Consider the following 10,803-nt stretch of genomic DNA (forward strand, 5'->3'; position numbering starts at 1 on the left):
GACACAGCCTCCATCCGCTCCGGGCAACACGGCGATAAGCAAGAATAGCACAAAACAGGAATGAGGAAGGGAATACACTCAAGGAGCACGGCAAACCCCAATGACCCCTCTCCCCCCCCCCCCCCGAGCGCAACACGCGTGGGCGTCATCAGCGCCTGCATTACTTCCGTCCTTGACTTAGGCAGTCTTCACCTTTGGCGAAGGTTTGCTGACCTTGGAGGCGACCTCCTTCTTGGCAAACTCGATGCTCTCAGCCAACAATTTCTTGTCCGCCTCACACCGCAGGCGCACAAGGCGTTTCACTAGCTGTGTGCTGAAGGTCTTCATGCTGAACCTCTCCAGGACGCGGGCGCGACCTTGTGCACCGACCTGAGCTGCGTAGACTGAGTCACGCGCAAAGCGTGCCATCTTCTCCGCAAACGTCGCTGGCTCTGGTGAAGACAGAAGTCCACCGCACTGCGATGGGTCCTCCAGCTCCACGTTGCCGACGCTTTCGCACGGGCCACCATTGGCGATGGCGACAACTGGCTTCGAGTGCGCCATCGCCTCCACCGGCACAATGCCAAAGTGCTCACGAGAGGGCGTGTACACGAGTGCTCGCATCTCAGTCAGTAGTACGGTCTTCTCATCGTCGCTAATATTCTTAAGGTAGCGCACCTGAGATGCTGGAATTCGCAGCTTCGCTGTCGCCAGGGCGGCGAGCTCGTCGGCGTACTGCACGTTCTCCTCCAACCGAGGATCGTAGCCGCCGGCGACGACCAGCATCAGCGGCTTCTTGCCCTCTGCGCTCTTGAACTCGTCCATCGACAGCAGGAGCGCGAAGGCCTCAACGGCGAGTTCAATATTTTTCTTGCGCTCGTAGCGGTTGATGGAGACAAAAGTAACGGAGCCCCTCACGGCCTCCTTAAGCTCGCGCAAAGCTGCGGACTCTGAGAGAGCACTCTCTGACACCCCGTGCACCTTCATCTCCACTGGCGGGTAAAAGATATCAGTCTCCTCATTAATTTTGTCGGCCAGCTTTGGGAACGTGTCGATGCACACCTGGCGCGAAAACTTTGAGTTGCACACGATGCTCGTTGCAAAGTTCATGGAAGAGGCCTCCACTTGGTCGAAGAGTCCGCGGTAGGTCTTGTGCCACGGACCGGCACCCAAGACGGCGCCTTTAAAGGTCCCGTCGGGATTGCGATTCGGGTCACAGAGCTGATCAGGGAAGTGGCTGTAGAAGAGTATCGGTGTCTTACCGGAGCAAAAGTTGAGAATCGGCATCGCTGCGGCCACCTGATCTACAACGAAGCAGTCTATGTTCGGGAAAGTCCAGCATACCGCGAAGGCGGCGAAGCCCATGCGAATTGTGGCGCATAGCACCTTTGCACGACCGAAGATACTAGCAGGCAGCTTGCTACCCCACACCACAATGCGCACCGTGCCGTCTGTCGTCTCCTTGAAGGCTCGACTGCGGTCGTGGTGATTCGTGACGATGACCACCTCAACGAGGCGGATGGATTGGTGCTTCTGAAGTCCAACGGCAGCATCGATGATCAGTCGTTCCGCACCACCAATACCGAGGTCGGGGTGAAGAAAGACCACGCGCAGCGGCTCCATGGACAGCGGGTCAGCTGACGCATCGAGCCCAGGCGCGTCCCCCTCGCCTTCCTTCTCCGTCGCAGGACTACTCAACGACCCGTAAAGCTCTTGGTAAGCCTCAACGAGCTTCTTCTGACGTTGAGTGCACATCTCCGTGGCCCGGATGCGCACGCGCATCATGAAGAAGTTCACGAGACACGCTGCCCCAAAGGCGTAGAGGAAGCCTAGCAACACCAGCTGCATCTTTATTTTTGCGGGCGTAGGCGTATCTGCTTGCCCTTTTTTGGACGTTATAAGAGAGAAATACACATGTATATGCCTAGATGAAGAAAAAGGTAGTTTGAAAGAGAAAAAAACTGATGGGCGAAGACTGGGACGCGGAAGCAGGAGAGAAAGAGAGAAACAGTTGGTGAGTAGGAAAGGGGAGAAGAACAGCCGCACACGATGCGATTGACAGGAGGTGAGTGGTGTCACCGAAAGGAGAGAGGGTGATGGGCGCAAAAGATCCGCAGACCAGAATGATATAATAGACAGCTGCAACAGCGACGACGACAACGCCACGCAGACGGTGAAAATAAATCCATACAAAGCGAGCTCCTTCCTGCACGAATCACGCTATCTTGAATACGCGAATTTCTTCTATTCAAGTGAGCGGAGGTAGAGGATTGAATAAGGGAAGAGGGTGCAGAAAAAAGGTCGACAACCGGAGGGGCCCAGAGAGGGGGAGAGAGAGAGAGGGCCAGAAAAACGAAAAACTTCCCGCAATTACACAACTGCAGTTGTTGCCGAAAAGACGGCTGGGGCAGACGAACAAAAAAAGGGAGAGAAGGGGCAGGAGGTGCAGGAGGTGCAGAGGGCGAGGGCGAGCGGCATGAAGAAACAGTGATGGCTTGCGCGGCTATCCACCGAAAAGGGGTGCGTGGAGGCCGTCACATATCTGGCAAGCAGATGGACACGTGATTGTGGTGTGGTGTCGTTGGAACGCGCTACCTCGTAATCTACTCTGACCTCAGTGAGTGGCGTCCTGGAATAGCGTTGTCGTGCGTTCCGGCACGCGCAACAAAAGTTTCATATTTCATTGTTGCTTCGTATAGGCTGACGTTGAGCCCGGAAGAAATTGCACGGTAATTTCCCAAGATGCGCATTCGCCCACTAGGGGAGGGGGTGCTTGGAACTAGGAGGTGCGCTGCTTACGGTGTAAAGAAGCACGCTGACGAACGACTCGAGTTCGTACACACACAGTCCAAACGTGTGCTTCCCTTCGCAGCCACCGGACATAACAGTCAGCTGTGGCCCCTCTTCAGCTGCAGTATTCTCGTCATCTTTCCTTCGCTCTCAGATCCACACTTTACGAGTCACCACCAGCACTCACCTCGCAGCCCATCACAAGTGCCTCATGCTAGTCACGCCATACTAGCCCTTGCTTCTGCGCATGCACATAGAGTCCAAAAGAGAACACCGAGAACGAGGAAGCAGAAATGGGCAGAAGCCAGGATGACAGGGCATACCTTTGAGGAAGATCGAAAGATGGGGTGAAAGGGGGTGAAAGAGGGGGAAAATTACGGAGGAGTCAGTCAGATACGATGATGAGGACAGTGTCAAAACCAAAGAGAGAAAAAAACAACAACAAACGAGAGAGAACAACGAAGAAGAAAGGCGATGAGAATAACATCAAACACACGTGCAGGCAGGAAACCAAAAGCACAAACACACATAGCAAAGCAAACGTAATAATAATAGAGCAACGACTCCCTAAATATATGTCCGACCCCCCTCTCTCTCTCTCTCAATGCGCAGCATACACACAGAGATACACACACACACAGACAGACACATACATACATACAGTCATACCCAGACAGAGAGAGAGAGAGTGGCGCACCATGGAAGAGAGGTCACGACACCGAGGGAAAGAAGCGAAGCAAAAGAGAGAGCGACACATTCCGCCTTCAGATTTCGCCGGCGCGCAGAGACAGAGACCTCAACAATCCACTGGCAACACACACAGAGAGAGAGAGACACGCCAGTATGCACGCCCACGTTCCCGGAGCAGACGAAGGAAATCACGAGATAGAGGGAGTGTGCGTGCGGACGAGTAAAAGAGAAAACCCCAAGGGAGGAAAAGAGAGGACGAAGGGAAGTGAAAAGAAAGCGAAAGTGTGGGGAAAGGGTAGACGAAATGGGAACAAAGTAGGTCTTCTCTAATTACAAAAATGAGGGATAGGAAAGAACACGAAGAGTGAGCGCAACAACACCTCAACAGACAAACAAAAAGGAAGGAAAAAGGCCACCGACAAGTCCTATGCCGGGGTGCTCGTGAATGCACAAGCAGTCTCCCGAGTGTGCACAGCCACACACACGCACTGCAACACACGAACGACCCAGAGACGAATCAACAAGCTTCACGCCCGGTACCAAAGTCTAACGTACGGCGCGCAGTTAAAAGAAGGGCCCACTGGAAGAGGAAGAACAACACGAGGAATCCGGTAACGGAGGCATTATGCAGCACAGGACAGAGACGGAACCACGTACACATCGCTGGAGGAAAGAGCGCGAGAAAGAGACCAAGAAAAAACACGGAGGTGGCGGTGAGAGGCAGACACAGCAAGCGGGGTTTCGTGATCGACAAGAACGGTGTGTACAAAACAAAACAAACAAGAAAAGAAAAAATGGAAGAGCAGAAACGAATCCGTCATGGCAAAAGAGAGCGAGAGACTCGGCCCTTTTTTCGCGCTTCACACCACCATCAGCATGGCCGTCAACAGCAGTAAAGGGAGGTTAGGCAACAGAGGCGCCACTGCACACTGCCCTCCTCGTATATGGGCAACTCTGTGTGGGAATCTACCAAAAGCCGTTGCCACCGGCGCGGTGACGACCGCGGTAGTAGTCGTTCGAGCCGCTTCCACTGTATGTGGCAGAAAAACTGAACCCACCAGGGCGGGAGAAACGCTCACGATCTAGCTTTGTGTCGTACTCACGCCTCTTGACGCTGTCTACCAAGGTGGCGTGCGCTTCACTGATAATCTTGAACTTATGCTCCGCCCGCTCGCGCTCAACCTCGTCCAGGCCAATGCACTTGTCCGGGTGCCACCGCAGCGAGAGCTCGCGGTACTTGAGCTTGATCTCCCGCTCGGTGGCGGTGCGAGAGACGCCTAATTGAAAATAATAGTCCTTTTCCCTCTCCGCCTCCTTGGCCAGGTTCTGCTCGGCTGCTCTCAGCTCCCGGGCAAGCTCGCGGTCGGTGCTGTCGTACTCCATCGCCTTCTTGAAGTCCCGCACTGCGGCAAAGTGATCGCCAAGGTGCTCGTGGCAGCGCGCACGGCGTGCATACGCCTTGTAGAACTCCTTGTCAATCAGCAACGTCTTGGTGCAGTCCTCGACGCCCTCCCGGTAGCGGCCCAACTCCTTGAACGCGGCAGCTCGGTTGCAGTAGAGCACGCGCAGCACCTGATCATTGTCAGCTGCGGCCTGGATGGCGATCGTGTAGTACTCGGCCGCCGGGCCGTAACTCTTCTTGTTGAAGTTTGCGTTGCCCTTCTGCTTGCCGTCGTCAACAGCATCAATCTTCTTCAGAAGCTCGTTGCAGGCGTCGTCCAGCTGGGCCGCGTCCACGACACACTTCCGCGCTCGCTCAAAGTACTCAAAGCCGGAGAGGTAGAGGCACTCGCTCATGATGCGGCACGCGGCCGGGGTGCGCGTGGAGTACGAGAGTGCCTCCAGCACCTCTACGGCGCGCATGTATTGGCGTTGCTCGCGCAGCGACTCAGCACTCCGAACACGGAACGGCACGGTATCACTGAACTGAGCAACCAGCATCCGGTACTGCTCGTCACCTTCCGAGGTGCCAAAGCAGCGCTCGGCGTGGCGGTACGCCTCGAGGCCACTTCGGTATCGGGCAAGCTCCGCCTCCATGTCGCCAGTCATACGATCCTTCGGCGTGCTTTCCATGATCTCCACAGCACGTTTCAGATCTCCCATGGTGCACGCAGAGCGAGCGGCGCGTGACAGCATTTTCACGCTGCTCGGATCCAGACGTACAACCTCAAGGCAGTCCTCAATGCACTCGTTGTATCGTTGCGCCATGTAGTGGGCAGCACTACGGTTTCCGTAGAGGAACTTAACGTTCGACTGATGATCGGTCGGCTGCATCTTGATCGCCTTGGTGTACAGCTCTAACGCAGCGATGTATTCCGCGTTCTCGTACTTTCGATCTGCCTCCAGTTTGTACTGCCGGCTCGTGGTGCCGTTAGGTGTCCCTGCAGTCGTCGCCGAGGAGGTTCGTACAGCGCTACCAGCGCTTTTGCGCGCCATAATCTCAGCGCGGCTGGAAGACTCCGTTGCACTGATTTGGTGGCGCTCGGCCGTCTCGGCATCCATCAACTCTACTAAGACTGTCTGCACTGACGCCGCAGCAGCAGCAGCAGCCAGCGAGCTGGGTGAAGCGACAGACTCCGCTTCCTCTTTCACACCCGATGCGTTGCTGTTTGGCTGCGTGGCGCTGACTTGACCTGGTCTCTTCGCGCGCAGAATACGGCGGTCGCCAACGAAGTCGTCGGTTGGTTCAGGCATTCCGGCTGCAGCCTTGATCACTCGCATCACCTCTCTCAGCGGGCGTGGCAACTCTGTGATGTGGGTCCCTGGCACGGCTAGCGCACAACGTCGGCACGCCATCGACACCTGTGTCGCGATGAGCACGAGATCTAACGCGACCTTGCCACACAAAGTGCACTTAAGATGCTTCTCGGAGAGGCTCTTGGAAAATTCCACCACCGCTGGGTGCATATTGCTGGCACCGCTCGCATTTGCCGTACTGCGCGTCACGTGTCCGCTGCTGACTCCGCCGCCGTTGCCGGCGTGTGGCGCAAAGGTAGGTATAGGGCTCGGTTGTTGTTGTGAAGATCCCGCCGCGGCAGCACTGGTGCCGGTCGGGCGGCGGCTGAAAACGCCGAATCCGTTCTCGTCTTTCGGGTCCGCGAATCGAGCTGTTACACCGTTGCCACCGTAATTGGCTGGACTTCCACCGTGTAGCTTGTCAGTCATGCTACCTCGCACGCCACTGACCTTGTTGACGTTGAGGTTGTTCGGTCCGGCCGGGAAGCTCGCGTTGGTGGTGGTTGTGTTCAGCGACAGCTCTGGCGAGCGGTCCCCTGCACCGGTGCCGGCGCCGCGCGAGTCGCTGGTGGGCTCAACCATCCCAGGCGAGGAGGAGGCTGATGAAGAGATCACCTCCGTCTCCATTTCAAGTGCAGCACTCATACCACGCACGTTTTCGACCGGTGGGTGAAGGGAACCGATTGGGAGCAGGTGAACAACTATACAGAGGCGTACGTTGTGCCTTTCACTTTGCCCTGTTCGCTTCTGCGGGGGGGGGGGTGAATTCACCAGCAAAAATGATATCTGGCGCGGTCAGAGTTTTGCTGATGCCGTCTTGATATTGTATTCTTTCTGAATGGAGGAGGAGGGTACACAGAGAAAGTCAAATGTGAGCGTATGCCACACGCCTCAGGCTTAAGATGGCCTGTGCTCCCTGGCACTCACCTTTTTTTTTTCGATCTATGAAGGCCACCGAAAGTGGGAAGGGGGTGTCGGAAGAAAACCTGGCGCTTCCTTTCTACGTGTGCGTTTGAGAGCCTTGTGACGAAGGGGAGAGAAGAGTGGGTGTGGGCTTGTGTGTCACTCACATGAGAGCAGCCGACTGTGCAAACCCCACAAGGTGCGCGACAAGAGAAGAGACTGCGTGCGCCGTCGTCGACAGAGGACACTTCACAACCCTTCGCGCTCGCACAAGTCTACGTAAGGAAAGAGAAAGTGCACAGAGCGAGTGAAGCACAGGCAGCAAGCACAACTAAGGGGACTCGAGACAATCAATCACCGCTAGGCAAACACAAGAACGAAAAAAGGGGCGTGGCGGAAAAAAAAAACGTAAATGGCCAAGGGTGCGGTGAAAGAGAGAATGTGCACGCTGTGTGCTGCGCTGCAGAGAGAGAGAGAGGGGGGGGGAAGACGAGACACGCACACACAAAAAGAGATGGTGTATGTGTATATATGGATGTATATATACACTGGTTACGGACACACGACGTTGGGGAATAATTTTGGGGCAATCCGTTGCGGAGACAAGACGTCTGAGGGAAAGACGGAGAGGGGAAAAGTAGATGTTTGCTTCTGTGTATGTGTGTGTGTGTGTTTGGGTGGGTGGAGGGGTGCGTGAGAGAGGTAGAAGCGATCTGAACAAGGCGCACAGCACAGGACAGCAAGCAAGGTATGGCGGGAGTGCAGCTGCGGTTGATACCGACGGCAGTCGGCGTCTCTAAGAGAAAGAAGAGCGTAAAACAGGAGAGATGGTGCGAGTCTGAGAGGGAGCCAAGGGAATTACGGAGCGGTAATTTGGCATTCGGTGTGGCACAGGTCAGAAGCAGAGAGTGCGCAACACAAGAGCCAAGCCGCACAAACAAACAAGAGGAAGCTGTGTCTGAAGGATGAGGAAGGTGGTGAGAGGCAACCCGAGCACCCCGTCCCTCCACGTCTGCAAGATGGCAATCAGGAACAGAGAAGAAAAAAAAGAGCGGCTGCTCGGCGCAAGCACCGCAGAGGCAGAAGACAGATACGCGGCCACGGGTTGCTTCCCCTCGCTGTGAAAAGAGGGCTCTCAGAGAAGAAAAAAAGGAGGCGCGAGACTATTGCCCCCCGGTGCAAGCAGGCACACAAAGCGAGAGATACAAATTCGCGATGGAATGCCGTTCAGTGCTAACGACAAAGCGATGAAGAGGGACTGTTTATTGACGCGAGATCGGTGCGCGTGAAATATCCGAGCAGGAAGAATGGGAAGAATGCAGAATAGGAAGCGGTGGTAGACACATAGACACCATGCGATAGAAAGAGGGAAGCCGTTGGTAGAGCTACCCCCCCCCCCCCGCTTGCGTTTCTTTCACATGTCCAAGGAGTGTCGTGCTCCCTCAGCGTGCAGCACGCAAGCGGAGCGTTGGTGACTTTCGTGCCGCATGCAAAGGGCGCTGCGCAGTCGAGTGAACGAGAAGCACAGGAAGCAGTACTCGCCCCCCCACAAAAAGAGGCACTGCTATTTTCTACGCTCAGCCTCTCCATCCCTCTCTTTCGCTCCCCCTTGGGTTCAGCTTGCTACCAAGCCTTCTTCGCCTCTTCTCGGCTTCAGTTCAGCATTCTCTTTTGGGGGTGTGTACTTTCTTCATACACTTATACACAAGCGTGAGTCTCGGAATTTGTGGTACAGACGCACAAACTGAAGTGCGCGTAGAACAACCCCAGAGTCTAGGAGGTACATCATCGGCAGGAAGGCCTTCATCGTTCATCCAACTTCCCCAGACTCACCGACACAAAGAAACAAACAAACAACATCCTATAAAGATGTGCACACTCCACCCTCATACCCCCATTTGCTCTCCAGCACAGACACACACACACACACAGAGAGAGAGAGAGAGGTATGGATTAACGGAACTCACAGTCACCCACACATGGCGCTACTGGGCGCACGCGTGCTTCACTCCGAAGGAGCGCGAGAGCAAAAAAAAAAAAGAAGAAACGGAAGTCAAAACGAACATGTGAGGGAATATTACATTCAACCATGCATCAGTAGCATACCGATGTGCGTCAGGAGTGGATTGGAAGAGGCAAAACAGTGCGTGTACACATGCTCCCTAAGCGCATTAGCACATAAGCGAGTAGATATTCTCTGGCACTACAAGTTAGCTCAAAACAAAGCAACCAAGACACGAAAGGCAGCCATACTTGAAGAAAAAGGGGAAGACAGAGAGAGAGAAAGAGAGTAAGAGAGAGAAGCAGCATGCACAGTAAAGGAAGCGAGCAGCAGGATGCTAGTCTAAGTACGTAACACTAAATAATAGAAATAAAAGCAGTGCTGCTATGAGTGTGTCCTCATGCGTTTACGCAGCTTCTGCGCCTCCTTCCGCAGACGATTATCGGATTTCGTTCCCTTGCATTCCTTACATTTCCACCCGTGGGCGCGGTGAGTCATGCCAGGAACGTTGAAGCGACCGCACACAACACACAACCTCGGCAGCGTTGACCCATGTGTTGGGGAGCGGTCCTCGCTGCTCGACCGGGAGTGAAAGCTGCTCGTTGTCGCCGTGCCGAAGCTGCCCTGCAGATCTGCTGTTGCTGGAATAGTGAAGGCGCTCTCCGCCACCGGCACCAAAAACTCGATAGGGATGGACATGAAGAGGGGATAGCGATACCCAGCAGGGGAGAGGTTGGTGGGACGGAACTGAACCATTACAATATTCTCGCCAGTGTAACGAACCGCGATGCCCTCGAGCTTGCCGGCGCACACCTGTTCCATCGCCTCACACCAGTAGCTGTCTGTAAGGTGCTTGCGCAGAGAGGCGCTCGAAGCAAGAATAAGATAGGACTCTCCAGGGGTGGGGAAGGAGGAGTTCCGCGCCGGCTGTTTCTCAATGCAGAACGACATCGTCCTTTGGGGTTGCCGTTGTTGGCAAAAGCGATGGCGAAATGATGCGATGCGGAATTACTCGTGGGTGCGCGTGGGTCGGTACGCAAAAGATGCGTCAGTGCAAACAACACATAAACCAACAGCAACGACAGCGAAAGCGCGCATCAGACAAAGATGTACGTGCCGGTACGTAGGGTGCTTTCAAGAGAAGAGCGAAGAGGGTCGGCGAACAGACCAGCAAGCAAGGAACAAGCAAAGAAAAAGACGGCGGCTAGAGAACTGCTCAGAACAGCAAAAAGGCGCGCCAATGTGCAGTGAATCGGTGTGGGAGCGCCTCGTTTTTTTCTTCGTGCGGCTGCTCCAAAAGAGACGCTGCTCCCGTCACGCACGTGTCTACACACAAAGTTGAAGGGGAAGAGGAGCCGCGAGACAGGAGAGACAAGACAAGGGCACGCAGAAAACAGAAAAAGTGACAGCAGTGCTGGAGGAAGCCCCCACACACACACACTCACTTCCTTCAACGGAGTAAGGAAGTGAGAACTCGTGAGCCCAAAGGCACGGAAGAGATGCGCTGAGTAGGAGCGAATGCCACCCGTCTTTGATCCTGTTTTTTTTCCCACTCTCTATCTATGCGCGTTTGTTTCTCGTGTACTTTCTTCCTTTTGGTTCTCTCTCCCTTCCTGGCCTTCTCTCTACCTTGCTGCTGTGGAGGAGCTCGAACGCACGCCAACAAAGGAAAGAGAACGAGGGAAAGGGGAAAAACGCAAGAT

At 54.8% G+C, this 10,803-nt stretch overlaps 3 protein-coding genes across 3 annotated transcripts; all 3 read right to left on the reverse strand.

The window, feature by feature from the left end:
• Nucleotides 1-177: 177 nt before the first annotated feature.
• LPMP_202100 (dolichyl-P-Man:GDP-Man1GlcNAc2-PP-dolichyl alpha-1,3-mannosyltransferase, putative) lies at nucleotides 178-1,827 on the reverse strand (the record flags this gene model as incomplete). Its single annotated transcript, XM_010700109.1, has 1 exon — nucleotides 178-1,827. One exon carries the CDS (start codon nucleotides 1,825-1,827, stop codon nucleotides 178-180), a length of 1,650 nt encoding a protein of 549 aa, XP_010698411.1.
• A 2,598-nt stretch (nucleotides 1,828-4,425) lies between these two features.
• Nucleotides 4,426-6,840, reverse strand: LPMP_202110 (DNAj-like protein; the record flags this gene model as incomplete). Its single annotated transcript, XM_010700110.1, has 1 exon — nucleotides 4,426-6,840. One exon carries the CDS (start codon nucleotides 6,838-6,840, stop codon nucleotides 4,426-4,428), a length of 2,415 nt encoding a protein of 804 aa, XP_010698412.1.
• A 2,644-nt stretch (nucleotides 6,841-9,484) lies between these two features.
• On the reverse strand, nucleotides 9,485-10,051 carry LPMP_202120 (hypothetical protein; the record flags this gene model as incomplete). The annotated part of the gene is made up of 1 exon (XM_010700111.1): nucleotides 9,485-10,051. The coding sequence occupies one exon, from the start codon at nucleotides 10,049-10,051 to the stop codon at nucleotides 9,485-9,487; it is 567 nt and encodes a 188-aa protein (XP_010698413.1).
• Nucleotides 10,052-10,803: the final 752 nt, after the last annotated feature.

Source organism: Leishmania panamensis, assembly GCF_000755165.1.
Source record: "Leishmania panamensis strain MHOM/PA/94/PSC-1 chromosome 20 sequence".
Taxonomy (NCBI): Eukaryota; Euglenozoa; class Kinetoplastea; order Trypanosomatida; family Trypanosomatidae; genus Leishmania; species Leishmania panamensis.